We start from the raw sequence: 27,576 nt of genomic DNA, 5'->3' as shown, positions 1-27,576 counted from the left end.
TGAAAAAAAAAATCCTATACCAATTAAAATCTACAAGGTTTTGAGGAAACGTATCAAAGTATTTTCCAATTCTGCAAAGAGTTTGGATGCATACATGGGAGTAGTCCCTTTAAATAAAAGTAAGCATAAGAAATAGATGTGCAAGCACGCAGTATTTTAAGCTCTAGGAGTAAACAGAATGTGTGTTCTATCAGAACTGTTGCAATGATTCAAATACTGATCTCCAGGCTCTTATAGGAGTCTAACATTGGGATATCAGATTAAAAATATGTGGAGCAACAAGGACACCTTGCGGACAGTTGGAAAAATGCAAAAATTTCTATTCTGCTTTGACATGGGAGGAGTAAGATTCCTTGTAGGTCTAAATTCCTTGGAATTGCCACATGATGTAAACAATAAGCTTCTAAAAGTCTTTGTCAAAGTCCTGCAAGTCCCACAGAGTATTATTAATGCAGAGCGTGGTCAGCACTCCTGAAATGCTGGAATATTTGCTTACCAAGTAGGTTAACTTACTTGCTACTAGTTTTGAGGACAGATCTGTTCTTGCAACACACTAATCTTGTTCTGAGTTGCTTTTCTCCCTGTTACAGAAGTAAAATAATTTCCTTCCCACTGCTCAGCATAGTATTACACTGTACATATTTTTAAAAAAAAAAGTATAAAAATTGTGAAAAAGTTTCTGAAGAAGTACTAAATGAAAATTCATGCACAAATTAAGCTTCCACAGTTCTTTGTCACTCTTTACAGGTTTCAAGTATTCCTTTAAATTTGTACCTTTGAAAAAAATGATATAACTAAACATTTTCAAATTTAAAAAAAAAAAAAAAAGTGGGAAGAGGAAGAAATCTTATATTTCTTATTTTGCTTAAGACTTTTTGCACTTGAAAAAGCATTGTTTCTTTTTTTCAGTATAGCCCTAAGTTAGAACTGGAGTTGTGGGGCCATTTGTAGAATTTTCTGTTCCCTTAGTGCTATCTGCAGCCTTAGAATCATCACATATTTCAGGTGGCTCATTTTCCTCTGGTGTTGGTGGGGTAAGATCAATAGTGATCAAATCAGTTTCCTGATCTGTTTTGCCTACTTCACTGCAAAATTCAACTTTATCTTCCTGCCGGCTGTTCTTCTTTATTTGTCCATTCTGTGCAGGGTAGGTACTGGCAATGGTGTCATACAGAAATTGGTAATGGTCCTTAAAGATAAAGAGAAGAAAGTTAGTGTGACTGGAATGCTCAGAGCCCAAGAATAAACCCATTATTTCTCTGTTTCCTTGAATTTTAGAAATACAGACTGTAGTTGGACATGCTAGACTGCATATGAAGCAGCCTGCACATTTTTTGGCGTACAGAGTGTTGCTCCTGTGGTTTGCTCTGATTTCATGTGTATGTAACGTCTCTGAAACTGCCTGCCTTGGACATTCCAAGTTGTCACTTGGTACCCTCTTGGTTGATGAAGTACCAAAAATATGGTTTTTAGAGTACCTAAGTTGTGAACAACACATAGTGTAAACAGTTTAGGAAAATCACCTAATAAGGTGCTCCAAATTGATGACACTTAGGTCTGGTTTGTTAGCAAATGCACAGTGTGGGCCACAGAGACAGTTCCTCTGGAGTGGTTGAAAGCAAACAGTCAGTGGCCTGGGCAGTGGAGCGAGCCTGCTGACTGCAGAACTCCAGGGACACTGCATGTACGTCCCTAAAGCAACTGCAGGAACAGCAGTTTATGCAATTTACAGTTTTACACTATGGAACCTTTCCCAAAGGTGTTACAGAATTGCAGCTCTGGACATCTCACATTCCTATCAGTAAGGGCCAATGCCCAAATAGTGGTGAGTGGCTGTGAATGTTCTGATTAGAATGAGTGTTCCATATATAGCAATTATGCATAAGGTTATGAGGATATTCGTGACCATGGTAAGTAATCTCATAATTTTTTCTGTTAATTCATAACATTTACTTACAAAGGTGGAGACCATTCCCAGCCTGGTGCGACGAAGAGCTTTTACTACTTGGAAAACATCTATTACTTCCTCTGTTTCTGCACTTTCCAGGAGGGTCATTAAAGCACAAAATACACCAGTCTGCTGTGATCCATCACTAGAAGACAATGCAAAATGTACATGTAAATTTACAATGTAAAATCAGCAAGTCTTCCGACTTAATGTTAGATATATTTTAAAGCCTTCATAATGAATTACATTTCCAAGGCATTTTTTACTGGACTGAAGTTGTCACAGTTAAGTATATGTGTATTATGTGTATATAGTTTATCTAGAGGCTACCTGCATCTCAAGTGCCACTTAAGGGGAAGAGAGAAATTCAAAATTTCAGACTTACAGTCTCAACTATTGTTAGCAGGACTATCTTTCGGTTTAGATGGTATGCAATTGTACTCCTAGAAATGAACCTAAAAAAGCAGACTTATGTACTGGAGCAAGAAATGAACCTTAAAACTCTTCTGGATCTTCATTAGTGTATGCTACAATGCACCCTGACCTAGCATTTGACCAGAAAATAGGTGTGCCAGCCAAGAGCACTCAGCTCTTACCACCTATTCTGCACCTGTGCTTGCCCAGGGGAAGTGTGCTTGCTTTTCTTCACTACAATCCAAAAGGTCAAGCTTGAGCAACTCAAGGAATCTTCTGGGGGGAGCTGAGTCTCCAGACACACGGAAAGACTTGTGGAAAAAGGTGGGCATCCTAGAACTGTGGTTACTACGTCTATGCAGAACTTTGAGCTAGTTGAATGTAAGTGCTGCATTTAGACCCACCGGCAGTGGACAAGGAGTGGGACACTGCGGGTTCTCCTGTTGTCCTCGGTGACTTGTCTGGCTGGAATTTTTTGTTTCATTTTCTCAATCATGTTGACTAAGTCTTTGGGGGTTTCTGGAATGTCAAAGCCACTCCACTTATGGTACTGATACTGATACACCTTCTGTGTTTCTTTTGTCTGAAAAACAGCAGTGGAGATGATGTCAATGTTCAAGTTAAAATAAAGATTCACATAATACCTCTACTTCTGCTTATTTAGAAAGGAAGAATTATATTCCTGAGGAACTGCAGAATAATGTGAGTTCTACCTCCTGAATATGAGGTAGGTAAACATCCAAGCTTTGCTCAAAATACAAAATACAGCTGATCTCTTCAGACTCCACTACCACCACCTCAGCAACTCACTAAATAGGAAACTTGAGCCAATTTATAGCGTTTGTCATAATTAACTTCTGGTCTGGAAGAGACACTTGAGATTAGCTCATCTGGTTAGAGCATGGTGCTAATAATGTCAGGGTTGTGGTTTTGATCCCTGTAGGGGCCATGCATTTAAGAGCTGGACTTGATGATTCTTGTAGGTCCCCTCCAACTCAGAATATCCTGTGATTCTGTGAAAAAAAATTCCATTTCGTAGAGCACGAGGTAACTGTAGTAGAAACTGTCCCTTCTCTTTCTTCAGGCTAAGTTTATAAATTTGTTTTCAAATTTAAAACTTCCTTTAAAACTTCCTTTGGAATTTGCAAAGAAACTTCTACCTTCAGATGTGTAACATCAAATGCCCGTATGGTATAGCTTGGGCAACGGTTGACATCTGTCATTTGAACTTCTATGCCATCATGTGTTTGTTTTTCTTCTCCCCAGTATTGCACACAGAGCTCCTAAAACGGATAAAAGTACAAGTCAGCGATTACCATTCAGATCTCCTTTTACTTCCACATGCACTTATAGAATGTACTGACTTTAAAGTAGTAGGAGTTTCATTGTATTTTAAAGTATAGTATTGTGGGCTCTTACCTCAAAAATTCACTAGAAAGTAAACTAAGTAGGTAAATAATAGAACAAATTGTATTGGAAATACAGATTCCTCATCCTATGAAACGTGCTTAACTGCAGCAAGGGAATGAGAGAGTGCAGTGCAGTGTTTTCTTCGCACAGATGTCACTGTGCAAACGATGCCCCCACCTGATCTCCTTCTTTCAGCTCTGTCAGCATAACAATGACTTTGACTTTTCTTTGGAACACCATTTGCCAGAAGTCAGAAATAGTTTCCTGCAGTGGTCCCTGCGTTGCAATCATGGCTTTCGAACCCCAGTAACCCTACAAAAGAATTTTGTTATTTTCTTGAATTCGTTTGAAATGCGATTGTCAAACAATAGAACTTATTGTCATTTGAGGAATACCCAGTGAAATAAACTAATGAATCATTTTGTTTAGAGGGAAAATAGGCCTGTCACAGTATGCAGTGGTCTTACAGGAATTCTACTGTTCAAATGACATTAAAATCAATCCTCCTAACAAGAATATCACTTACAGACTGACAACAAGGTATACTGATGCTGCAGTGGGTGAGACCTCACCCTGCCATTTTCTGCAAAGCAAATTTTTAAGGGCTAAAACATTCAATTCTAGACAGACATTCAGTTTTGCCACTAAGAAATTGTGTTTATACCACACAAAGTTGGTGCACCAGTCGGTTCACAGTGAGCAACCTAAAAATACAGATACATTCACCTTGAACAGGTATCCTAACTGTGCAGAATTTCAAAGCATTCGGATAAATTGAACTTTGCTAGTAATTCCATTAAAATCCATTACTTCATCAGTGACCAATATCTGCTCTCCTTCTTTGGGTATATAATGATACCAAAAAAATGATGCCTCCAATTCTAACTAATAGGATTAGGTATATGGGAATAACTATACTTATATTTCACTAACAGGGAAAATATTGATATGGTTCAGCTTGTAGGCAGATGCCCACTAATAGAAATACAAGTTATCATGAGGCCAGTCTGAAGACTACTAGTGGTTTTGGACACAGATGTATTTGCCAGACCTTTTCCCTTATTCAAGTAATTCCTATTCTATTTTGAAGCCAACAAGAGGGTAAGAGCTCAAGCTAGAATATTGTTTTAGCTGAAAGCTCGTGAAATACTTATAGTGGATCCTCTAAATACATACAGTTATGAAGGAAGCATTGATGTATTTGCTTGATTCCTCACAGTCGCTGTCCTCATCCGAGGAATCATCCGAATCATGTTCACCCTCCTTGTTGCATTCGTCTTCGTGCCTGATCGGCACTCGGTTGAAGTCATCTGCATGAGACAAAGTGTCACCCTCACAGCACGCAGCCCCTCGGGTGTGGCATTAGTGGGGCGGGGTGGGGGGGATAGGGAAAGGCCAGTCCTTTCACAACAGACTGCAGAACAAAGGTCACCTCGTTTAAAATAAACACTCCAAATAATTCACAGGTCAAAACCTCATCTCTCTTTTTTTAAAAACATGATGAGAAGTGTCATAGTTTTACAGTGTTGAGAAAACTAATCAAATACCACTCTAAAAGGTAATTTGTTCTTATAGAAGATAACAGCTAAAATAAAGGAAGGTTCATGGAAATACTTACATGGAATTATGTTGGCATTCCTATTTTTGCTTCTATTTTCCTCACGATTCCCACTATTCTGCGTCCGCCACCCCTTATAGGAAGGTAATCGCTAAAGAAAGAGTATGTTTGGCATTATGCTTGAATAAAATAGTTCCTGAGATCATTGCCTCCCCTCAACACTCACACCCAGCCTTCATCTCACTCCTTACTTTAATTCTTTAAACTCTGGGCACATCTCAACTGCAGTTTAACAATACCTGCTACACCGTGTACTATAGCACAGGACATCATGCACGCAAACACAAGTAATTATTCTGTGATCTCCAAATTTCTTAAAAATACCAACACCAAAAGCAGAAATAAAATTTCCTAATGTACAGGGTTTTTTTTTCATGAAGGCAAAGAAATTCTTTCTGTTCCAGAGAAATAAAATAGCACCAAAGCGATCTATTACATACAGTATCTCTATCTCATGACTATTGTGCAAGGCGCTTTCTAACAGAAGTGGGAAGTAAGGTCAGCCAGACTATAATGCTTATTTACCTGAAATTCTGCCTCCAGCAGAGAAGGATCACTGGGATGGTCTTTTCTTTTGAGATTGTTAAGGTAGGAATGCAGCTCTGAGAGACTGACCTCTGTTTCTCCATACTGATTGTATTCCACGAGCGCTTGATGAATAAGGATGTACTGTGACTGGTGTTTCCCATTTGAAGAGTTTAAACATAAAGTTATTAAGGAGTAAAAAAAAAAAAAATAAATCAGATCACTTTTTAAAACCATTGTGGAACTATTAGTCCCCTGATATCATCAGTGTTAATAATATTAAGCATTAACATTAAATAGGCATTAAATACAAGTATTAAATACAGGTATTCAAACTGCAAAATACTTAAATAAGTTTAAAACATGCTTTGCATCAGACCACAACTTTTGTTGTACTCTCAACTCAAGTGAAAGTTGCACTTAGGCAGACAGTTTTTAGAATTTGAAAATTAAGTTTGACTCTGCAATCCCAATTTTGCGTTTGTGAATTCCATGAACAACTTCAACTGAAGAGTAGCAGTACCCAAGGCTGAGCAGTGCACTTCTGAGAAATACTGATGAAGCCCAAGCAGTGGAGAGCTCGAAGTGACAGGAGTTTTAGTGACATACCTCGACTTGAACCATGAGGCATCGCTGCCGACGCAGCTTCACAACGTAGCCATAAACATCCACTCTGCCTTCTGCATCCAGCCCCTCCAGCATGGCATCGATTCCTATGTATGTCCCAGTGCGCCCAACACCAGCACTGCAAACAGGAACAAAAGGGATTTGTTCATCCAGAGGGAATCCAGATGGCATCTCCCGGTTCCACTCTGAGGGGAGCAGTCCTTGACAGAGGGGAAGTGGAAAAGCGTAACAACAAGAATTCAATGCAACTGAAGACAGTTCTTGCTGTAAATTAATTGGCAACACAAACAGTGGTGAGTTTGTATTTTTGGTGTCTTTTAATGAAAGCAAGGCAAATGTTGCCAAATGTGATGCTTATAGCCAGAGTAGCACAACACTGGCTGTTTTCCAAAAGTCTGTGTATCCTCCTGTTTTACCCACCTGAATATTCTTCATATCCTTCAGAAAACACTCCTCCTTGTGATCCTTTGGCTGCCTCATTTTCAAGTATTCAAGTCAAAAGATTTGGGATCAGACGCTTTTGCCCCCTCCCTTTTTTAAATGGTTTCATTTCATTTTTATTTAACATTAAAATTTTTTAAAGAATAATATATATTTACCTGCAATGGACCACTATTGGGCCACTAAAAAAGTTGCTGAGAGCATTAACTCTGCGTCGGAGTTTGAGCAGGAGATGTGGATCCTCAGGGACCCCATGGTCTGGCCAGCTTGTGAACTGAATATGAGTGACATCTCTTCCAGCTGTTCTTTCTCTTCCCTAGAAAAAGTGAAGTGTGGGGTTTTAATCTCGCTCTCTCTATATATATGTGTACATAAGTCCAAGCCAGTAGAATAAAGCTTAAAGCATATAAAGTCTTTAGTCCTACTTTGATATGTTACTGCTAGATTAAAAGAGAACATAGATTTTGATAACCAGGATTATAAATCAAAATGAGAAAAACATCTCAATGAAATTCTTTTACTGGCTAGGATTTAATATGGCTATGTGGGCATTTCCCCAGTAATGAACCCTCAAATTCTTATTTGAAGTTGAATTATCCAGTTGTGGCAGAGTTATTCACAAAGTTATTTGCCATTGTTTCAGTAATTATACATCCCTATTCCACCACAACTGCATAAGTCTCCACTTTCTTGCCAGATACCACTCTTAAATCCCACAACTAGTATCCATTTTTTCTATATAAATATGATGTCAGCTGAGCAAAGCAGACGGCTCTAAAAATGTCAGCTCTCAGCCTGCTGCAGTCTCTCATTTCTAATGTCAGATTGCTCAAGTGATGGAGCAATGTCTTTGTTAATAGTTAATTCTTAACTTCCTGATATTCTCACTGACTTCACACTAAGTTACAGCTTTCTTTTAATCAGACTGCTTCATGAGCAAATTTTAATGCAACATGAGACAGCAGAATAGGAATTTCCAGCTGTAATCATGGATCAAGATGGGTGGAGTGTGTTCCCTTTGCTGAAGATCTGTCAGCAGATTTACTCTTTGAATCTTAATGCTTTTAGCTATGATTTATGCTCTGTTTATCCTCATTGAAGCAGTTTTCAAAGGGCCTGAGATTCGCATTTGGCCTTAGATGGCAAATTTTGTTCTCAATTACACATAGAGCAGCTAGCATGATTTCAGCTGTATAAAAGGTAGAAATTACCCAGCCTTAATGATTCTACACATAGATAAATGGTAGTTTTAAAATACTTATGTTTATAAATGCACTTGGGATTACTATAATTTGTGATTGTTCCACCGTACAATTATTATGAGGGTAAATAATGGTGATCTGTGAGTCACATTGAGTTTAGTTGCAGAGGGTTATGCTGAGTTACACACAAACCAGCAAAATTTCTGTGTTACAGCACAATCTAAACATCTAAAGAGACCACAGTGTATATATATAATTTTTTTAATACTTAGCATATTAGTAGTTTCATCTTAAATGTAGATTTTAGAGAATTAAAGAAAATACATTTTGAAGTTGCGAAATACATATCTGACTTGTATTTCTTGCAAGGAATGGCACCTACATGTATGAAGTTTTTTTGAAGCTACATGTTGCTGAGGAAAATACAGCAAAGCATCTTCCATAGATGGCTGACTCTTCTCTCTTAAAAGTACAGACTCCAAACAGACACTCCATTTCCAGTCAGTCTCACACTTTTGAATCAACTTACATTTGTGATGTGGAGTTTCTGAATGACATAGTCTGGACATGTTTTACTTTCATTGATCTTCACGATGATGTCCCCATATGTTGCAGATCCATTCTCCATTGATGGCCAGTACTGGGCACATTTGTTCTATGAAGATATGAATTTAGGTGAGCAGCATAACAGCAAAGTAGTAGAGGGCTGAGAGCTAGAAAAAAAGTCTGATTTAAAATGGATGTCATCTCACTATAGCTTTTTCAACTTCTCACAGGTCTTGTCCTCTCATGAAAAGGCTGGCACTGCTTAGGTAAATAATTCCAAATATCCAGCAATTCAGGTCTCTGACCTGAAGTTTTTGGCCATGGAATTTAATTACAGATGTAAAGTGGGGGGAAAAAAAAATCCTGTACACTAGTTGAAAAAGTGAACAGCAACTGCTGCTGGTGCCTGAATGCTGTAGAAACGTTTTTGCAGCTATTTCCATGCCTTTTTTTTTCAGTCTTCAGTGAGGGATGTTGCTCTTGCCTGCCTATAACATCAACTTGGGTGTGCTGTAAATGTGCATGCTGCCAACATCTTTGGAACACTTAAAACAGCAGATCCCCTTCTTCCTGCTGTACCTGGAATAAGGAACAAAAGCAAGCCAGAAGCACCCAACCTTCCAGTTAAATAAGGGGCAAAGACAACAAATGAAAAATATTCTACTTAGGATTTATGGAGGACATTGGCAGGATATCAGAAGAGACAGAAGAAAAATACTAACCATACCTTTTATGACAGCTCTATGAGGAGCCAGAATTCTACCCTGAGCCCTTTTCTGAGTTAATTAATTGTAATTTGGAGGCTCACCCTCTGCTACTTACAGATGTGACTAAAGTGATATTTTCTGATAATACTGGTAATTCCTAAGGCAACACTGTTTTGCCATGCTTTTCCAACAGAGGTTCTGCCACAACAACAGAACACCGAAGAAGGAAAACAAAGGACTAAGAAGAAAATGTAATTTCAGCACAGCAACCCACTCTGTTTTCAGACAAAAGAAGGAGAGAAAGATAGACAGAAGGACAGAAGGATAGATATTTCTCACCCTCTTTCCTTCCTCACAGCGAGTCACCATGACAATAATTGTTGCCTTCTGTTCCCAGATCATTCTCCAGAAATCATCTGTGGTTTCATCCTTGGGGCCTAGCAGGAGATATTTTAAAGGACTTTTTCAGAGTGCAGCCACATGAAAAAACACTTGCCTTCTTGCAAGCTTAGCCATGCAGTCTGAAAAACTAAGTGATCGCGCAAATAACAGCCACATACTTGATTTCATTATGACTCCTGCCGTGAGGCTACATTTTAAACATGTCATATTTATCTTTAGTGCATAGCTATAAAATCTGAAAACTTTTGGTGTTAAATTATACAACGTGAGAAATCTGCCTTTGAAGTGCAATTTGTTAATCTTCACAAAATTCCCTAAGCAAAAACTCACTGACGACTCTTTCATATTAAGTTTCAAAATTTCAGATTTTCATTTTTTTCTTTAAATTTAATAATAGGCTTTTACTACTCTAAAAGAAATGAGTGAATAAAGAAAGCATATTCTTTTAAGGTTAAAAATTACCTTGTGCAGCAATGTATTTTCTTGGTTCTTTGAAGCCCTATAAAAAGTACATTGTTATCAACCTTTGGAAAGCAAGCATGAACATTCTGAAAGATTTTTAACTTTAAAAAACAAATTCAATATAAAAAAGTTAAATAATACTGAATACATTACAAAGATGGAAACAACTCAAATGGAAATACTTAAAGATATTGATGCATTAAATGTACAGACTAAAGGATTTCTTCAATAGTGTCTAAGATTTTTTTTCAGTAAAAGTCACTCACATCAATATAACTCGCATTGATATAGTCCGATCCTGGATCTCCTGGGATCTCTGAGAGCTCTACACGGTTATGGTCATCTGTTTAAAGAATTTTTTTTTTTTAAATTATATTATCTCAAGGCAGTGAGAAATCAAATATTTATAAAATGCACCAGAATTATAACAAATACTCACATGGAAGGATATCAATGTAACGGTTTTTGTTCTGATTATGGCTTTTTTTGGCCTCCTTTATAGAAAATTTACTGAAAACTCTAGGAATACTCTGTAAAATACAATTTTTCTTTTATTAAATAAATGTATATTTTAAAAAGTTTCTATTTACAGTCAAATACATGTGGAAATAAGTTGGTATTACTGAATTTGGAAGATAACATTCTACTTTATATGATATTACTTCATATCTTTCTTATACCTGAATTTCTTTCCCTCAACATAATATATATCTCCACAATTATATATCATTTTTATCCACATGGCTATGCAGTAAGAGAGTATAAAACATATGCATTAAAAGTTATTTTAGAATGACAAGTATTTAGACTGCTTATTTTATATTTTTGCTGAAAAGCACCTTCAGGAAAAAAAAGTATTGTCATTTTACAGTGAGAAGATGGTAGCAAAATTAACTGAGGCCTATTTGACCTTAGACAGAATTTGCTCAATTTTCTAGATTATTTATTTATTTCTAACTAGTGATTCAAACATGCTCCCAAACGGAATTTTTTCAACCACCTGGCTAAAAATCTGTGGTATATTTTGAGCCAAGGACAAACCTGAAATTCATCCAAGAAAAGCCTTCCTTCATCTGCAATCTTCCTCTTGTACGTGTCCAGCAATTGCTCTGAAGGTATTGGTTCTATGTTGAGAAGTTGCCTCTCATCATCTTTAACTGTGTCAATGAGTTGAACATTTATTGTTACTGATGTTCAAAATGTACATCACATTTCAGTAATGGTGGTTCTCATGCTGTCAGGTCAATTAGGAAGAGGACAAGCTTCTTTGTTTTAACAAAATTTTCATTTTTTTAGAAACTGGTGCTGCCTGAACCAGCTGTGAGAGAACAGGCCATGGGAATAACAGAACTGTTTTGGCTTTGCTGCCTGACTGGAGACACCTCCGGAGGAGGCCACGTGCAGGGAGGGACGCTGCACTAACAGTGCTTTTGTACCAAAGTGTTGACTGTCACCTTCAGGTCACACCCACACCCCCAAACACCACAAGAGTTACACAGCCTTGCCCTCTACTTCAATTCTGATCAGTTATTGCCAGTGGTTCAGGGAAATACTGTGCAAACAACCTACAAATGCAACGAATTGCCTAATTTTCCAAATTTCCTCCAATTTATTCTCTGAGTGCAGTAACCTGTTACATCATCTTGAATCACAAAGTAATGATTGAACAAGTTTTAACATCTCTTATTAGACATTTATTAATTTTTTATTTACATTGGAAAGTTGCTTTTTTTTTTTTTTAGTAACCATGTACCTAAGCTAAGCACAGTATGTCATGTAGTTGGTTTCTGTGGGTTTGAGTGTTATAAATTATTTTTTCTTTAAGCTCTATGGTATTGACTGATCCTGTCTTTCTTTACAGGCTTCGAAATCTTGTCCAAAATGTTGCACAAAATGTTTGGTTTCAGATTTGGGATTTGAAAGCCTTCAAAATTTTTAATTAAAAAACAACTGGCTAATGTTTAATTTCTTATTTTGAACAAGGCACACAGAAAAGGGAAATTCTGGTTGAAGCTCTATTTGATTCTGGACTTACTCTCAGTGTTAAAAATACCACAAAGAGTGTCTGAGATAACAAAACTGAGTTTGTAATTAAACACTAACTAAGAATTTTTCAAATACTGCCAAACTTTCAGTTCATTCAAGCATAAATACTTTTACAAATTTACTGAAGTGTTTTTCCCTCCGTATAAGGTGTTAACGTGTTGATATCTGTAATCCATGTATACAGCCTAGAATGTCAAGAGTCCAAAGGTGGCAGCAAGACCTGAGACTAATTTTATTTCCACTTGCTAAACATATAATGACTCACCTGCTACGAGGTTCACGTCTTCAGAAGAGTTGCTGTAAGAAGCAAAAGCATCTGTAAACACTTTGACTAGTAAGACATATATATGATAATGAGTTAAATAAAATCAGTTTTGTATGGGAACAGCAAGGCTGTTCTTAGCCAGCAGACTGCATTATATGTTCTCTGTGAAACAAGAACACAGCAACTGGGACTATGCAGAGGTGTTTGGGATCCTTGTCTTCCTGAGCACTACTGAGGGGGAGAAACAAGGGGACAATATCAAATAGCTTTGCCACTTGCAGAATTTTGTCCATATCACCTACTGCAAACTCATCTTTAATTTCTTCACTGGAGTGATTTACCACACCATCTTAATTTCTCATTTGCCATAGAAAACCAACACATGCATAAAATATAATGAAGTTTAAATTCTAAGTAGCCAAAACCAAGTCAGAATCTTCAGAGTTGTACAAGCAAAAATTAGTTTTGCTTCCCTAAGCACAGAAGTTTGCATCTGAGCAAGAGCAGCTCCCTATCCTGCTAAGGGGAAGAGCTGGGAGGGAAAAGGGACTGGAAGAGATGAGACATCAAGTTCTGTTGTTGCCAGGGGGTTGAAAGGTTTCAGAAGAAGTTGCCCAAAGTCTTCTGTGTGTACCAGCAGCAAATGCCCCTCACACATGGCACCACCTCCCCTCACAGCAATAGCAGCAGTCAGGGACTCTGGCACAGGCACTGGGGAAGGCAATAACCACTCCTCCATCATCGTCCACTATCCTACAGAACTGCTGAGTCACCTGGAGTTTACTATAATAAACAAAGTTTTCCTTAGATACAGTTTGGGGTGAACAAGCATGTGAAAGAATTCCAAGACAGTGTGTATTATTGTCATTACTTTTGATTTAAATCATGAAGGAAATACCATCCAGGTATTCCTGAATATTTTTTTCCCAAAACCAGGGAAAAGACATTTTATTCCAGCAGATCATTTCTTCTGTGCCTTGAACAAGGGTAGAGCAGAAAGATTCTATATCTATTTCATTGTGTTGTCAGACAAACACCAAGAAATGAGCTTCTTTTGAAACAATTAAGTGGTAAAAGGATATCTTTTCCCAGTATTAATAAAACATCAAACTTGCAACATTTTTCCACTTCCCACTGAGAAATCTTGGGAAAAAACAGAAAGCCTCCCCCCACATTTTTGAAAGGGAGTGAAGAAACATGAACCTTACCTAAGCTTTTTTTGGTGAAGATCATAGATTTTGTACAGAACCAGTAGCAAAGCAATTGATGTCACAATGATCAAGAATGCCAAGAATATAATCAGGGCTCTAGAATTATCTGGCAACAGAAAAAGAATAAGTTTTTGTTATTTTAATTCCTTTTTTTATCTGTATACTTTCGAGAACCAGGGCTCATTGATTTGTTTGCTTGGTTTTGGTTTTGTTTTGAGAAAAGAACCAAACAAATAATTTTATGTGGTTTGGTTTAAGTTTGCTATTCCAAAGCAGAGAAGGGAATTTTCTTTCTTCATTAAGAAAACTTTGCCTTTAAACTCTCCACGTCCACCTGCCAAAATGCTACAGCTCACTAGTTCATCATTACCACGCTTGTCTCCTGCTCTGTGTGACCTGTTCACCTGAGCAATGGAGCTCTCAGCTGCTCTTGACCTGCACACTGGGAATCTCTGCCAAGCCACAGATGTTCAGGATCTGAACTCAGGAAAGTAATCCTAAACTGAATAATTTAAGTTACAGAAAATAATTTCTACTGGCATTTGAATGTTTCCTGAAGAAACCACAGCTGTGCAATAATTCCACATTATGATCAATGACTTGTCAACATGATCTCTTATATTAATACTTAATGAAGATAATATTTTTAAATGCAGATCAACTATGAACTGTAAAACACGCAATTTGGATTTTTAATTAGGAGCAATTTAATGTAATTCACAATTTACATTATTTATATTATACTGAAGTATAAAGGTAAAAAGACATTTTTAAATTTACTTACATCTGGTTCTTATACTCCCCCATACTGCCTCCCCTCTATATTTGCTGTTAAACACTGTGATCTGTATGCAGCAAGTGAGAATAATAGAGATGTTAAGATATAAACACCAAAAACTTCTGCATACAATTTATTTTGAAAATGAAGCACATTGGATATTGAAATTCATCCATCTATTTTCAATTCATCAACCTCATTGACAGCATCATCTGCTATATCTCTGTATAACCATTTATAGTGCAGCTTGGGTTACAGCAAGATATAGATTCAAAAATATGGAGATGACAGAGAAAAAAGTCAGCAAAATAGGAATCACGTCTTATAAAATGAAAATCAGATGCATCTCAAGGAAAAATCAACTTTATATCTTTTCAAGTCTCTCAAATCTGAAAAATAGCCAAGCATTTTATAAAAAAACACTCATTTGCTTCAACCGTCCATATACAAATAGTCAACAGAATTTGATACTTTAATACAAATTTCTGTACAGGAAGTAATTCATAGGAGTTTAATTCAATAAGCTGCTTTCTTGCATCATTAAATTTGGGTACTTTGGTATTAAAATACTATGTTTTGCTTTGTTTATGTTTTTTCATATGCTTAACATTTCTTCAACTTTTCCATTTCCTTAATAGAATTCCTATCAGATCTAAAAGGCAGTTTGTACCTCAAATATTTCACACTGATTTTTTTTTTTTCTTGAGTCTTCTATAACTTGACCCAGAGTTCTTTCATTACCAGCAATGGTCATAAGTTTTTCTCTGTTTTTCCATTAAGAATTGGGCAAAACGAGTGCAAATCAAAAGCCGGAGTTTACAGACAGAGAAGCAAATTCCTTCCGTAAAGAAAACTGCTCACTGCAGGTGGTGTACAAGAAGCTTACAAGAATTCAGGGGGGTCTTGTGATATTGGGTCATGCAAGAATCTTTTGGTCCTATGGGACTTCATCTGTATTTTCCAAATATAAAGCTCTCTGAGCAGAATCTGTCAGGAAAATGCTGACAAAATCTTGGAATAAAACCAAGACTACTCGAGTTCTCTGACACAGCATTTCTTCAGATAAAAACAGAGAAAAGAGGGAAAGATTGTGGGAAATGAGTGAAACTGATTCCTAATAGCAATAAAACTCCATCATTCTTACTCGTTACTTTCTTGCCTAAACTTTACTGAGAGGACCTATTGGGATATAAAAAACATTCCTACTGGCCACATTAAGGGAATCACACAACACCATTGGTTTTGCAAGCAACAAACCCCAAAAGAGTGAAATGCCTGACAGAAAAGAAAATAGCAGGAGGCCTTCGGGAAAGCAAAGCTTTTGACATATTTTTGACATATTTTGTATGGAAACAAGGACTGGTTTGTAAGAGGCTGATGTAAGAACATACGAAAGGATCTGGACTGCTTTACATCCAAAATCTTCACAGTGGAAAAATCTGAACAATTTATTTCTGAGCAACTATCTCAAGACTTAAACCCCACGTTTATACTCTGATTGAAATGACAGTCACATATTCGTTAAATGGAATGTGTTTTAAACACTAAGATATCAGTCATATATTGAAGAAACTATTTTAAATGTATAGAAATCTAACATTTCTCTCTTTTCCAAGTACAAACAATCTAACCAGCTCATATTTTTCTTGTTGTCAGAACCTATGTGGAATAGCACACGAGGAATTGCCTGATAGGTTAGGCACATACACATTTTAATTCCAAAATAATAGCTATTTCTTTACATCTGTAGCCTACAGATCCACAGATTAACTCCCCTACCACTATATTCACCTTTTTTTTTCTTAAAATGAAATATAATATGGCTAAACAACGAAAATGCTGCAATATTTTATATATTTTAATACAATAAGCTTACTTACCTTAAATGTATAATTTGTCAAGTATGAAAGATCCTCTCTTTTAAACTCACAGCTCTCATTTCTAGTGTTTTGTCCATCGTTCTCCCAAGTCAATTCAAATATTGCTTTTGGTCCATATATTTTTTGACTTTTGCACTTAATATAGACAGCATTATCAGCTGTCAACTTTGCTTCAACAGCAGCCACTTTCTGCGGTACTGTACACAGAAGAAGTATTAGTGGTACTATTCTCATCATTTCAAACCCAACATTTCACACTGTATGTGCTCACATCTGTTTATCTTCTCTCCTAATATAAATTTCATACATTTTCTTCCTTAAAAATTCAGTCCCAATTTAACAAGATAAGTAAAATCAGTTTTGACTTAACCATAGGCTCATCTGAGCTGGAAAAGATGTAAAGTGGAAATGAAAAGGCTGGGAAGATCAGAGGTCTACTGACAGTCAGGCTGCGAACACAGTATGATGTCAAATCTCACTCTTACATCTGACATCACTTTCTCATTTGAAGAACATGGGACAACAGACAAGGCAGGAGGACAAAGAGTTTTCCATGTCAGTATTTAGTTCAAAACTTCTATAAGTGAAATTTTCTGCCAGAATTTACTGGTGTGTTAAAGCTGGCCTAAAACCACAACAACTTTTTACTTTTTAACGATACAGAATCTGTTAAGTCTAACCTGTGTTTTCTAACTCTAATCTTGTAAATTTATGTAAACATGTTTCAGACTGAGGGGCACAGCCCAAGGAACTGAGAGCTTATAAAACCTTTTGGAAAGTAGATAACCTCCTCCATAAGGCAGGCCCACTGGCCACATTTCAGTAGAACTTCATCATGAAAATTTTCTTCAAAATAACTTCAACTTGCAAAGTAGTATATTAAAAAAAAAAAAAAAAAAAAAAAAAAAAAAAAAAAAAAAAAAAAAAAAAAAAAAAAAAAAAAAAAAAGAAAAAGCAGCTACTTTTTTCTTCATATAAAGAGCTAAGAGCAGATCAGATATCTCACGTGGGTATTTTCCTTGGCTGAGTGTGAGGGGTTATGACATATCTGCTCATTTTAATCCACAGGGCAGGCCTGTTATTCCTATTCCACATACCACTGAGAGAGCAACGACAAGCAGAAAGTGAACTCTTCTGCAGGCAATGTGTTTGTTGAAGATGAAAACACGTTTTATAAAATGTAGGGGTTTTCCTGCTTCCAAGGAGTTGTGCTCTACTGATACACTGTGCTTTTCAAGAAGCCATAAAACTCTTCCACTATCTGCTTGACCATGTTGTAACAGTTGGAGAAGGTCCAATCAATACCATTAATTCATGAAGGGAAGCAACTTGTCATTTTCTCAAAAAAATAAGGGACATGAGGTTGTTCTGAGACCCGTAAACTTCTAGTGTACATGTAATCTTCACCTGAGTTATTAAAATATGAGTGGAACCCCAGAAAGTGGAGGTTTCAAAATATATTATGCTCAAACAAGATTTTCATAGAGAAAAGAATTATGATCATGCTCAAATTAGGGCTGCCTAAAAATTAAAGCCATTTTAAAATTTCTGTTACAATTAAGCTTCAGATCAAAATGTTTACATTCATCAATTAATTAATTTACCAGATTTTTTTTTTTGACAGTTTTGGTCCCTCTATATCTCAAACTATAAACTAAAATTTGTTAGTTCAGTGACCCAGAGTAATCAGGGGGTTCTAATCTTTACATGGATTGTCTATAAAACTGGCTGCAAAAGCTCTGCATATTCCACAGAGGGATAAGATTCAAATTCAAAACAATAGCCTGCCAGAAGCATTTCCCAAAGATCTACAGAAGCACATTTAATAAAAAGAACAGTCAGGTTTAATGTTCTTATGTATCCATTTCTGCAGACTTTTCATGATTCCTAGAAACAACAAAAGACTTAATTACTCCTGTTATTGGGGGGGGGGGGGAAAGCAATCACTACTTTAAATTATCATTATATCACTATCACAAAGATAATATTTTATTTTTCACTAAAAAAAAAATCTTTTGCTTATTCAATGAAATTAAATGAAATATTAATTTAGTATCTTTCGAGGTGTAAGCCATCATAGTTTTCCTGTAGTTGTATAACTATATTAGCTAAATCTGGAGGTGATGCAGCTAGAGCTAAACAAGTACTGGAAAAAAAATAGATAGATATGAGGGTTTGGGTAGGTTTAGATTTTGTTTTGTTGCTTTTTTCCTCAAAGCAGGAGTTAAATAGGATTAGGCTCTACATCTGAAGGCTAAAAGGGGGAAAACCCCCGACAAAGTAAAAAGGACTGCATCTCTATTACGCCTTTTCTGCATCAGGAGAATATCCATGAAGTCTGTTGGTTTGGGGGTTTTCAGGCTTCTCACATAGATTTATCAAGTGAACATGCATGGCAAACAGAGAATCAGGACCACAGGGCTAAGCTTTGGAAAGTATAACCCCAAAAAGCTGCACAGATCTTTCTGTCAGCACAAGGGCTGGCACATATTTGTCTTTAAGCTGATGCTGGAAGGCAACTGTGTTCATGTACAACCAATCTAATCGACACCCAGGGCAGACATCAGTGCTGGTGTAGCCTGGGTAGTGCAGGTCTGCTTCAAGCAAACAGGTAACTACAGAGAGAAGGTACAGTCTGCATAGGTTTGTATCTTGCAAACCGCAAAATAAAACACAGACGTTTTTCTTTCTATTTTTGTTTAATTTGAATCTTTTCTTTAGATTGGGACGTAATGCTTTCTAAAATCTTAACAAGAATTGCAAATGAATAAAGAACTCTTTTTTTTTTTTTAAATCTTACATATATAAGAATAATACTAATACCAAGTGCATAAATAAAACCAGATTAAGACTAAAAAATTTAAAAAGAGACACTAGTAATGGGAATGTCAATACAATTATTTTCATGTTAATCAGTTTTTTGGTTAACAGCAATACCATGTCTAAAGTATAATGAACTACAAGAGAAGAGTACATATTCTTTGTGTTATAATCAGCCTCATTCATAATAGTTAGCAAACAAGAGACTTACCTCCTTCTTTTGTTGTAAAGTTATGCATTTGATGTTTACTCTCAAGTCTTCTCATATGTTTGTTGTATGTATATGAAGCCACCCACACAGAAACGTTGCTGTACGGTTCATCTACTTCGAAAGTCCAGCGAGTCTCATTGATTTTTATCTCTTCAGGAAAAACTGAAAAATGAAATTAATTAATGAAATTAATTAAATCTATTCTATAAGCACAGGAACTCTTCATCACAGCTACCTAAAACCACTGTCATGTGTATTTCTGTTTTAATTGCCTTTTACTTGGTTGCTTTTTCTGGCTTACTAATACTCAATGAAGGCTCAGAAAGAGGAAGAAATATAAAACCACAAAAGGAAAGACACTTTCTTCTGCATTCAGCTTGGGAAGGGGTTAGTAGAAAGGTCTCACTGCACAGTGAGCGAGTCTGTACTGGTGTGGTGTCAGAGATGTTGTGTGCTTTCAGTGATAGCGAGCAGGAGAGAAAGGAATTGCAGGAGAACTCGAGCAAAGCTATCAATCCACATTGCAAATGGGGCTTTGGTGGCCTGGAAACTGGGGAGAAATGGCCTTTCCATGTTTCCTTCTGGCTGATTCAGATGTGACCTCCCTGCTCCCAGACATTACTACCTCAGTCTTCCACACTGGCCAAGCCAAACCAACCACAGAAACTGTTTCCTGGGGCTGCCACCCTTTTGGGTAGTAGTCAAAATCAGGGCATGGAGAATGGGAGAGATTATTTGTATCTGGGGAACACAGCACCATAACAGCCTTTGGTTCCTCTGGCAGTCCAGGTTTACATAACCTGCAGTATGTGAACAGAAAGGATGAATTAAGTCAGAGCTAGCTTGAACCTGAAACACACCTATTATTATCAGGTTCTTCAATTTAAAAACCTCATTTTCCAATCCTTGTTTTGAAGAGAAGCTCACATCTGGAAAATGTGATCCCAGTGTAATGAATACAAACTTGTCCATTTAAATGCAAGGTGGCCTAGACCAGCATTTCTGAAAGGAGTGGTCATTTAGTAGAAGACAATCCTCTGGCTATACCCACCTAAACAGGTTTATACTAACTTCTATACTCAGGATCCCTTGCTTTTACATACATTGTTGTTACTCAGAAGACAGGTTCTGGTCTTCTCAGAGAATATATTGACCAGCTATAGCAGCATTTTCTGAGACAGAGAGCACCATTCTGCAAACTGATTGGGCAACTCTCAGAACTAAAACTGAATACAAGAAAAATGAGAACTGAAGGTGACAGGGTTGTGTCCTGGCATGGGAAACTGAATAATCTTAAATGAAGGCTCAACTGGAATAAACCTCAAAGGAAAGAAATGTAAATGTTTGTTTAAAAAAATAAAAAAAAAGGCAGTTTTAAGAGATTCCAATATGGTTTGACCGTGCATCATGCTTGGTGCTCTGTAATTATGTACACGCAATGAATTATTTAACCGTGAATATACTTACCTCGGCCTAAGACAAAGCGTTGCACAAGGTAGCCATGTATGGGACCATTTAAAGTGTTGCTGGGTTCGTTCCATGTAACTGTTACATCTCTCTCGCTATAACTTACTTTAAGGTTTTCTGGTGCTTCTGGTTCTGTCGGAAAAGAAAAGTAACAATAATTAGCAATAAATGAAAATGCAAATATTCCTCTTTTTACCTACTTTGATCAGTTAAATTTCATCAGATACTAAAGGAAGATACCAAACAATGAGAAACATTTATCGTACTCTGTTTCATTCCAAAAATGATACATAAATATAAACTGAGTCTATGTAAAAGCATCATATTACAGCAATTTCATAAATTTAATTAATTCTAGGTAAGGTGAATACAGCAATATCACATATTACTAAAATTGTCCAACATTTCCAAATATTAACCATTGTTTTTATTCTCTTATAATTTTAACAAACCCAGTGTTTGGCCTGCATTTTTATCTGTAGGTTACCTGATTTATGTTGTTTTCTTTTTTAATTCAGAAAAATAAAGCTAAACTATTTCCAAGGACAATGCTTTGGAAAAAAAAAATATCATTTTATATGAAGGTATTCTTGGCAATTATTCTATCATGCTTCTCTTCAAATCAAGAACTTAAGACCTGTTTCTGACTAGGCCTGCACTTGTATGTGTCTTCCTTCAAAATTTCATATATTTGGCCATGCTCTCAACCTCCAAAACAACAAAAAATAAAAATCACAATCTCTGATTAGAGAAGAGAAAGGCACCAGATTGGAAGACTGAGACTGGAGCTGGAGAGGGAGGTGAAGACTGTGACTGCAAGCACAGAACAAACACAAGGGAGGAGATGAGGGAGAAGCTGGAGGAGCACCTGAGTGTGGCAGAGCACGTTTCTCAAAATGTATCTTCAACTGCAGGAAACACAGACAGGAGGACTCATTGTAGGGGTTCCCAGAAGTATGTGGAACGTAAAGCAAAAATGAGCATTGCACTTACCACCATAATCTGTAGTTACGTTGAAGCTTTGGCTGGCAACTGCATTTTCATGAAAATACATGGTTCCAGTGCAGTTGTACATCCGGTTGGGTGATAAATTTTCCAGGAGTTTACATTTCTTTTGATTTGAAGCTATAGAGTCTGGATAAACTATCATGTTTGGTGAATCTGTAGACACAAGAAGAGTGTGGTCAGTATTTTTTTCACAACTCCAAATGTGCATGGCCCCATTTCAACTGGGATTTTCTCTACTGTATTTATTCAATGCAATTTGCAATAAGCTATCACAATATTCCAAACAGAAAAATGTACAGACTGGTCCAATGACTAGTTTTAGGTTCTTTTGAAAGCTCCTATGATTTGATTTTTTTAGAAAACAGGTTTCCCACAGAAATCATAATATGTCATGGGAGTCTGGCAGAACCCTAGAATGGCTTCCTATCTCTTCAGTTCCCTGAAACAGGAAATTTCCAGCCCCAGACATTCATTAGACATTTTTCTGGGACACTTGAGGACATTCAGCATCAATATCTTCCCTATAACATCAGCTATCTTTGAGCCAGCATCTCCTCATGCTGGCTGGCCCCAGGAGCAGAGAGCCTGGACTTCCACCATCCAGGAGCCTGCACAGCCAGTTGCCCAGGCAGCCTGCAAGGGATCAGCTCACAGCAGACTCACCAACTGCAGGATTTCCAAAACATTCAGCTCCCCTACAGACATCCAAGCAGGACCCAAAATCTCCAGAAGCCTGCAATTTGTGAAGCTGATGAACTCAGCAAAAGATCTCTCTGGGTTTGTACTTTCCCCAGATCTGCAGTGTGTGGGGATGGCAGTCCCCAGACTGCTGATATCAGAAATTCTAAACTACCCTTCCCTCAAACTGGAACAATTAATTTAAATCTGACAAAAGGCTAAATCTGTCATTAAAGACAACATCAGCATTGCTTGTAAAAAGGAATGAATAAATAAATAATCATCTTTTATAATATTTTAGAAGGGACTTACCTTCGCAGGTGGCATTCACATAAGCACAGGCAAGTGAGCTATTCCAACATAGCTGTGCAGACACGTTGGTTTCGTTCTCAACTTCAAGAGGTTGACTGTCAACTGAAATAGAATTAATATTATGCATCCCTGTGACATTCTTTATATTGATTCTTTAAATAACAGTTTTGCTCTTTTATATTTTTTACTTGCTCTGCAATATAAAGAAACAATTGGCACAGGGTAATATACAAAGAATTTAACAAGGAAGGGAAGGTAAAAGTTGAAAAAGCCTACACGAGGTAAAGACACCATGACATTTAAATAATAAATGGAAATTTTAGTCCAAATTTTCAGCATAAATAGCAGCTTTGAAGTGGTGGCTGGTCTTGCTATTGCTTATCACACTGCATATTGTCAATGTAGTTTAATTCCTTTTTCCCTTAACAGTGAGAAAATTACGAGTTTTATTACATTATACTTCAAGAAAATACTGAGGGGTTTTAATGTGCAACTTAAAAATATCTTGCAAATCAAGTACAAAGTATAAAAAACTTTCATCTGATTCTCTCAAAAGAGACAAAAATAGATACTGAAACCCAGGGAAGCTGAATGACTACATATTAAAAAAAAAAGAAATAAAGAAAGAAAAAAAAAGAACACAAAACAAAACCAACTAAAAACGCCATCAAAAAAAAGAAACCCTACTAAATCCCTTCTATACCTACCTGTTGGAACAGTAAAATTATAACTGTCTGGACAGTTTGTAACTTGGACTGTGTATTTCATGCATTTCCGAAGCAATACTGTATGGGTGCTGGAACTTGCAATTATCCTTTTGTTCTCCTCCACAATGACATATTCTCTGGATATTGTGAGATTTCTCAGCACAACGTCAACTGTGTTATTCTCGTATTCTTTACTTATGCTGCTAGAAATACCACCACCTAAAAGAAAAAGAGCAAACAAAGGCTTTATGACAATTTTTTTTAAAAAAATTAAATGTTTTATGGCACCTCCATGTGTTTTAAGAATCAGAAAATACTGAATATTATCTGCTCCTCAATCTTTATTTTTGCTTTTTATTTATCTTTTACTTAAGAAAAATGTTTAGTCAAAACAGAAAATTTCCTTAGTAAAATATTCTTTTCAATAATTCTCTAGTTAAGAAAACTAAAAGTATGAACATTCCAGAAACAGATTTACTTTCATTTAAAATGTTACATCAAAGTGAAATGCTTTGTTTTGAAACGTTAGATCATTTGTTTCCATTGAGTAAATAATGGCTATGGTCTATTCTTGAAAATTACAGAGGCCTCTAATTCTGAAGAGGGATAAATCAATGTCTAAACTTTAGTTCTACGTGACTTATGAATTGCACTTTACACCATGGGATTATCAGCATGATGGGGAAAAACGAGAGAGGGCCTAGTGGGATGAAGTTGATCAATTCTGCAGGCCTGATATCAACAGTTGTTAACGCAGGGCAATTCCAGAGAACTGGAAGTGGAAGTGAGAAGACTAGAATTGTTAATAACTTTATTCCTACTTCTTCTAGAACTGGAAGACATTTTATAAAATAACTCAAGATGCTAACTGATTAGTTTTTTCTTTTCTTTTTTAATATTTTATCAGCTTTACCAATTTTCTGCATTTGACTTTACTATTTGGTCACATTTCAAGACTGAGAGAGAATAAGAGGTTTGGTTCTTACCACAAGGTAATGGAGTTGTCACTGTGGTTCCTATAAGAAAAGGAAACAAAATGAAGGTTTGTTTTTTTCCACAGAGCACTGGAGAAGGGTGACCAATACTGTCCCAAACTCTTCATCAAATATATTCAATACAAGTAAACTTACCTAGCACTCCTCTTGCATTTGAAATAGGGAAGAAAACATCAGCTATATATAAAACCCCATTGTTTACTAGTTATTTTAGAGATCAAGTGTGTTTCACAATTTTTCAATGACATCACTGAACTAGAAATCAAACTGTCTTTAATAATATTTCTGTATACGAAGTTACACAAGAATATTCCAAAATCACACACAGATGCCTAAAAGCACCCTAAAGTTTAATACAGCTGTATGCTTGATTTGTATGCTTATTTGATAACAGAAATTCAGAATGAATTGCCTCATTCTAGCACATTTTCTGTGCTTCAAGCATCGTAATTGTGGTAACTGTGTGCAAGTTTGTCACCTATTGTGTGAGTGGGGGTGATCCCAGTGTTTGCTGGCGTGCTGGCTGGTGAGGTGGTGCTGTGCAAGGATGTTGAATTGTAATCATCTGTAAGGAAATAAACAACGTATCAGCATTAAAAGTGAAATTCATTTTTTCATATTGCTTTGACGTCAGAAATCTCTTATATCACAGCCCTTTCCCGCTCTTAAAGGATTTTTGTAACTTGGAGAAGAAAGCTGAAAGGAAAGTAATGTTAGGATAGCAAATATAATAGAAAATGAGTATTTAAGAAGGAAGCAAATTTTTAGGAGTATACCACTTACAAATGAATTTTCTGAGGTGCAAGGAACTCTTGTAGTGCTCATTTGCCAGATCACGTCTTGCTCACTATATGACTTACTATAGCTCAATATTTATCCCCCTGCTTATAAACCAGAGACAGGTTTCTATATTCTCTTTCAGGCCCATTCCTATTGCTCTTGCACTGGCAGCAGCCTTGTTGACAGCAGCTGGCATTTTGATACTGCTGCGGTGACTGCAAGACTCGGCCTTCAGATACCAGGTCCTGGTAATAATCCTGTGCCAAACTGCAGGCAACTTTTCCATTTGCTGAACCATAAGCTGAAAAGGCTACCTTGATGTTGAACTACTTAGTCTTCCCCTATAATTCTGAGAGCGGGTAGTGACATCTAAGGGAAGACGGCAAACCTGGTGAAGGACTCTCGGAGGCAATGGGAGTGCGTGTGGTGAGGGCAGCAGTGCTGTCGTGTGGTGGATTGATGAGTTCCTTGGCAGGGATGGAGCCTGAGTGCGTGGAGAAGTATGTGCTGTCTGCAGGAGAGACACCTGTGGTGAGAGGTACAGCAGTTTTGTTAATGCTCGGAGTCTGCCCGCCCAAGGAGGAACACAGAGCTGTCCACAACACAGGAACGCAGTGCTGGAGCACTCTCACACTGGGAATTTGTTAGTAAGCAAAGGCACACTGAACACCCAGAGTGTTAGGGGGTCCAACAGTTGTCAGATGAACATCCAGTGAGTATAAACCTTTTTGGGGTTGACTGTACCTCTTTCACGCTAAATGTTGCATTTTAAAATATACTCAAATGCATTACTCAAAACCAGACTTATCTGTTATTCTTGCCTACCAAGACAGCATATTTCATTTCGTGAAGTGAATGACACACTCTGTGAAGTAACCATGTGTGGGTAAAGGAATGAAGAAATTGTCAGAAAAAAAGAAAGAAATTCAATGCAGTTCTGTCCATGTAAACTAAGTTTCTTACCAGGTGTGGTCGTTGCTGCATCTTCTCCTGAAAAAGAGAAAGAGAGAGAGAAAGCTTAAATTAAACTTTCAAGGCATTAAACACAATCATATGCTAAAAATAAAAAAAGACACATTCCTTCCTTGCAATTATCAGCTTATCTTTTCCAGTGGAATTATACATTCTTAAGAAATATTTATTGGATGTAGCAACAACCAGACCCCCCAAAAAAATGAAGTATATGATCATAGAATCATAGAATCACAGAATAGCCTGGGTTGGAAGAGATCTTAAAGATCACTTAGTTCAAACACCCCTGCCATGGGCAGAGATGCCACACACTAGATCAGGTTGTTCAGGGTCCCATCCAGCCTGTCCTTGAACACTTCCAGGGACAGAGCATCCACAACTTCTCTGGGCAATCTGTTCCAGTGCCACACCACCCTCACAGGAGTAAAGAATTTCCTCCTAACATCTAATCTCAATCCTTCATCTTTTTTAGGCTTGAAACCATTCTCCCTTGTCCTATCAGTATCTGCCCACTTAAAAAATCATTCTCCCTCATTTTTATAAGTCCTCTTTAAGTACTGGAAGGCCACGATCTTTTAGTAATTTTGAGGATTATAAACTTCCACTTTGACACAAGAATCCTGAAATCCATCCCCAAAGTTCCCTCCAGACATATCCCTCTAAAGCAGCCTGCTATGCTTTCAACAAGGAACAAACCCACTTATTCATACACTCCTTGCTGGGGCTATTCCATGAACTTTCACCCACCTGTCCCTTCCTTTCTCCTCCTCTCTCTCTCTTTTTCTACTAGTCGTTTCCCACTATATTTGTATCTTGGAATTTATATATCTTTTTTTCTGTGGAACATGTGTTGTTCAGACATTACTTCCCTGTTTATAATTTCTCTGTTACTTCAGCTTCCCTACATGGCACTTCACAACTGCTGTATCTCTACTCTTTTGAAAACAAATTCCTTCAACCTTTAAAGCAAAAAAATCAGGTTTATGTGACAAACTGCAATACTTATGAAAGATACACGTTCTCTTGCCCTGTCCACTTGCCAGCATCAAAACCACGTCTCTCATCTCTGACATAGAAGATCAACATTGGCAGAGCTCCTGGAACTCCTAAGGTTTTATCCTTATTGACAAGCAGCAGCACAGGT

At 37.0% G+C, this 27,576-nt stretch overlaps 1 protein-coding gene across 1 annotated transcript in view; it reads right to left on the bottom strand.

Moving 5' to 3' along the window:
• Positions 1–303: 303 nt before the first annotated feature.
• Positions 304–27,576, bottom strand: part of PTPRC (protein tyrosine phosphatase, receptor type C) — a 59,153-nt gene continuing 31,880 nt past the window's right edge. Inside the window, exons 3-31 of the mRNA XM_027880406.1 lie at positions 26,424–26,450; positions 25,849–25,986; positions 25,159–25,245; positions 24,672–24,701; positions 23,686–23,904; positions 22,979–23,080; positions 21,974–22,141; positions 20,981–21,112; positions 19,514–19,675; positions 16,483–16,679; positions 14,609–14,669; positions 13,822–13,930; positions 12,614–12,645; positions 11,344–11,459; positions 10,742–10,832; positions 10,569–10,645; positions 10,303–10,339; positions 9,778–9,875; positions 8,715–8,840; positions 7,142–7,299; positions 6,525–6,660; positions 5,916–6,065; positions 5,391–5,481; positions 4,949–5,082; positions 3,950–4,084; positions 3,523–3,645; positions 2,767–2,945; positions 1,958–2,093; positions 304–1,189 (exon numbers count right to left, since the gene is read on the bottom strand). Of these exons, the coding sequence (XP_027736207.1) occupies positions 917–1,189; positions 1,958–2,093; positions 2,767–2,945; positions 3,523–3,645; positions 3,950–4,084; positions 4,949–5,082; positions 5,391–5,481; positions 5,916–6,065; positions 6,525–6,660; positions 7,142–7,299; positions 8,715–8,840; positions 9,778–9,875; positions 10,303–10,339; positions 10,569–10,645; positions 10,742–10,832; positions 11,344–11,459; positions 12,614–12,645; positions 13,822–13,930; positions 14,609–14,669; positions 16,483–16,679; positions 19,514–19,675; positions 20,981–21,112; positions 21,974–22,141; positions 22,979–23,080; positions 23,686–23,904; positions 24,672–24,701; positions 25,159–25,245; positions 25,849–25,986; positions 26,424–26,450 (3,524 nt within the window). The 3' untranslated portion in view covers positions 304–916. The remainder of the gene's footprint in view (positions 1,190–1,957; positions 2,094–2,766; positions 2,946–3,522; positions 3,646–3,949; positions 4,085–4,948; positions 5,083–5,390; positions 5,482–5,915; positions 6,066–6,524; positions 6,661–7,141; positions 7,300–8,714; positions 8,841–9,777; positions 9,876–10,302; positions 10,340–10,568; positions 10,646–10,741; positions 10,833–11,343; positions 11,460–12,613; positions 12,646–13,821; positions 13,931–14,608; positions 14,670–16,482; positions 16,680–19,513; positions 19,676–20,980; positions 21,113–21,973; positions 22,142–22,978; positions 23,081–23,685; positions 23,905–24,671; positions 24,702–25,158; positions 25,246–25,848; positions 25,987–26,423; positions 26,451–27,576) is intronic.

The sequence above is a fragment of the Empidonax traillii genome, unplaced genomic scaffold (genome assembly GCF_003031625.1).
Source record: "Empidonax traillii isolate 1590-97213 ecotype Southwest subspecies unplaced genomic scaffold, ASM303162v1 scaffold69:size3087049, whole genome shotgun sequence".
NCBI classification, from domain to species: domain Eukaryota; kingdom Metazoa; phylum Chordata; class Aves; order Passeriformes; family Tyrannidae; genus Empidonax; species Empidonax traillii.
This window is presented reverse-complemented; position numbering and strand designations above follow the sequence as displayed.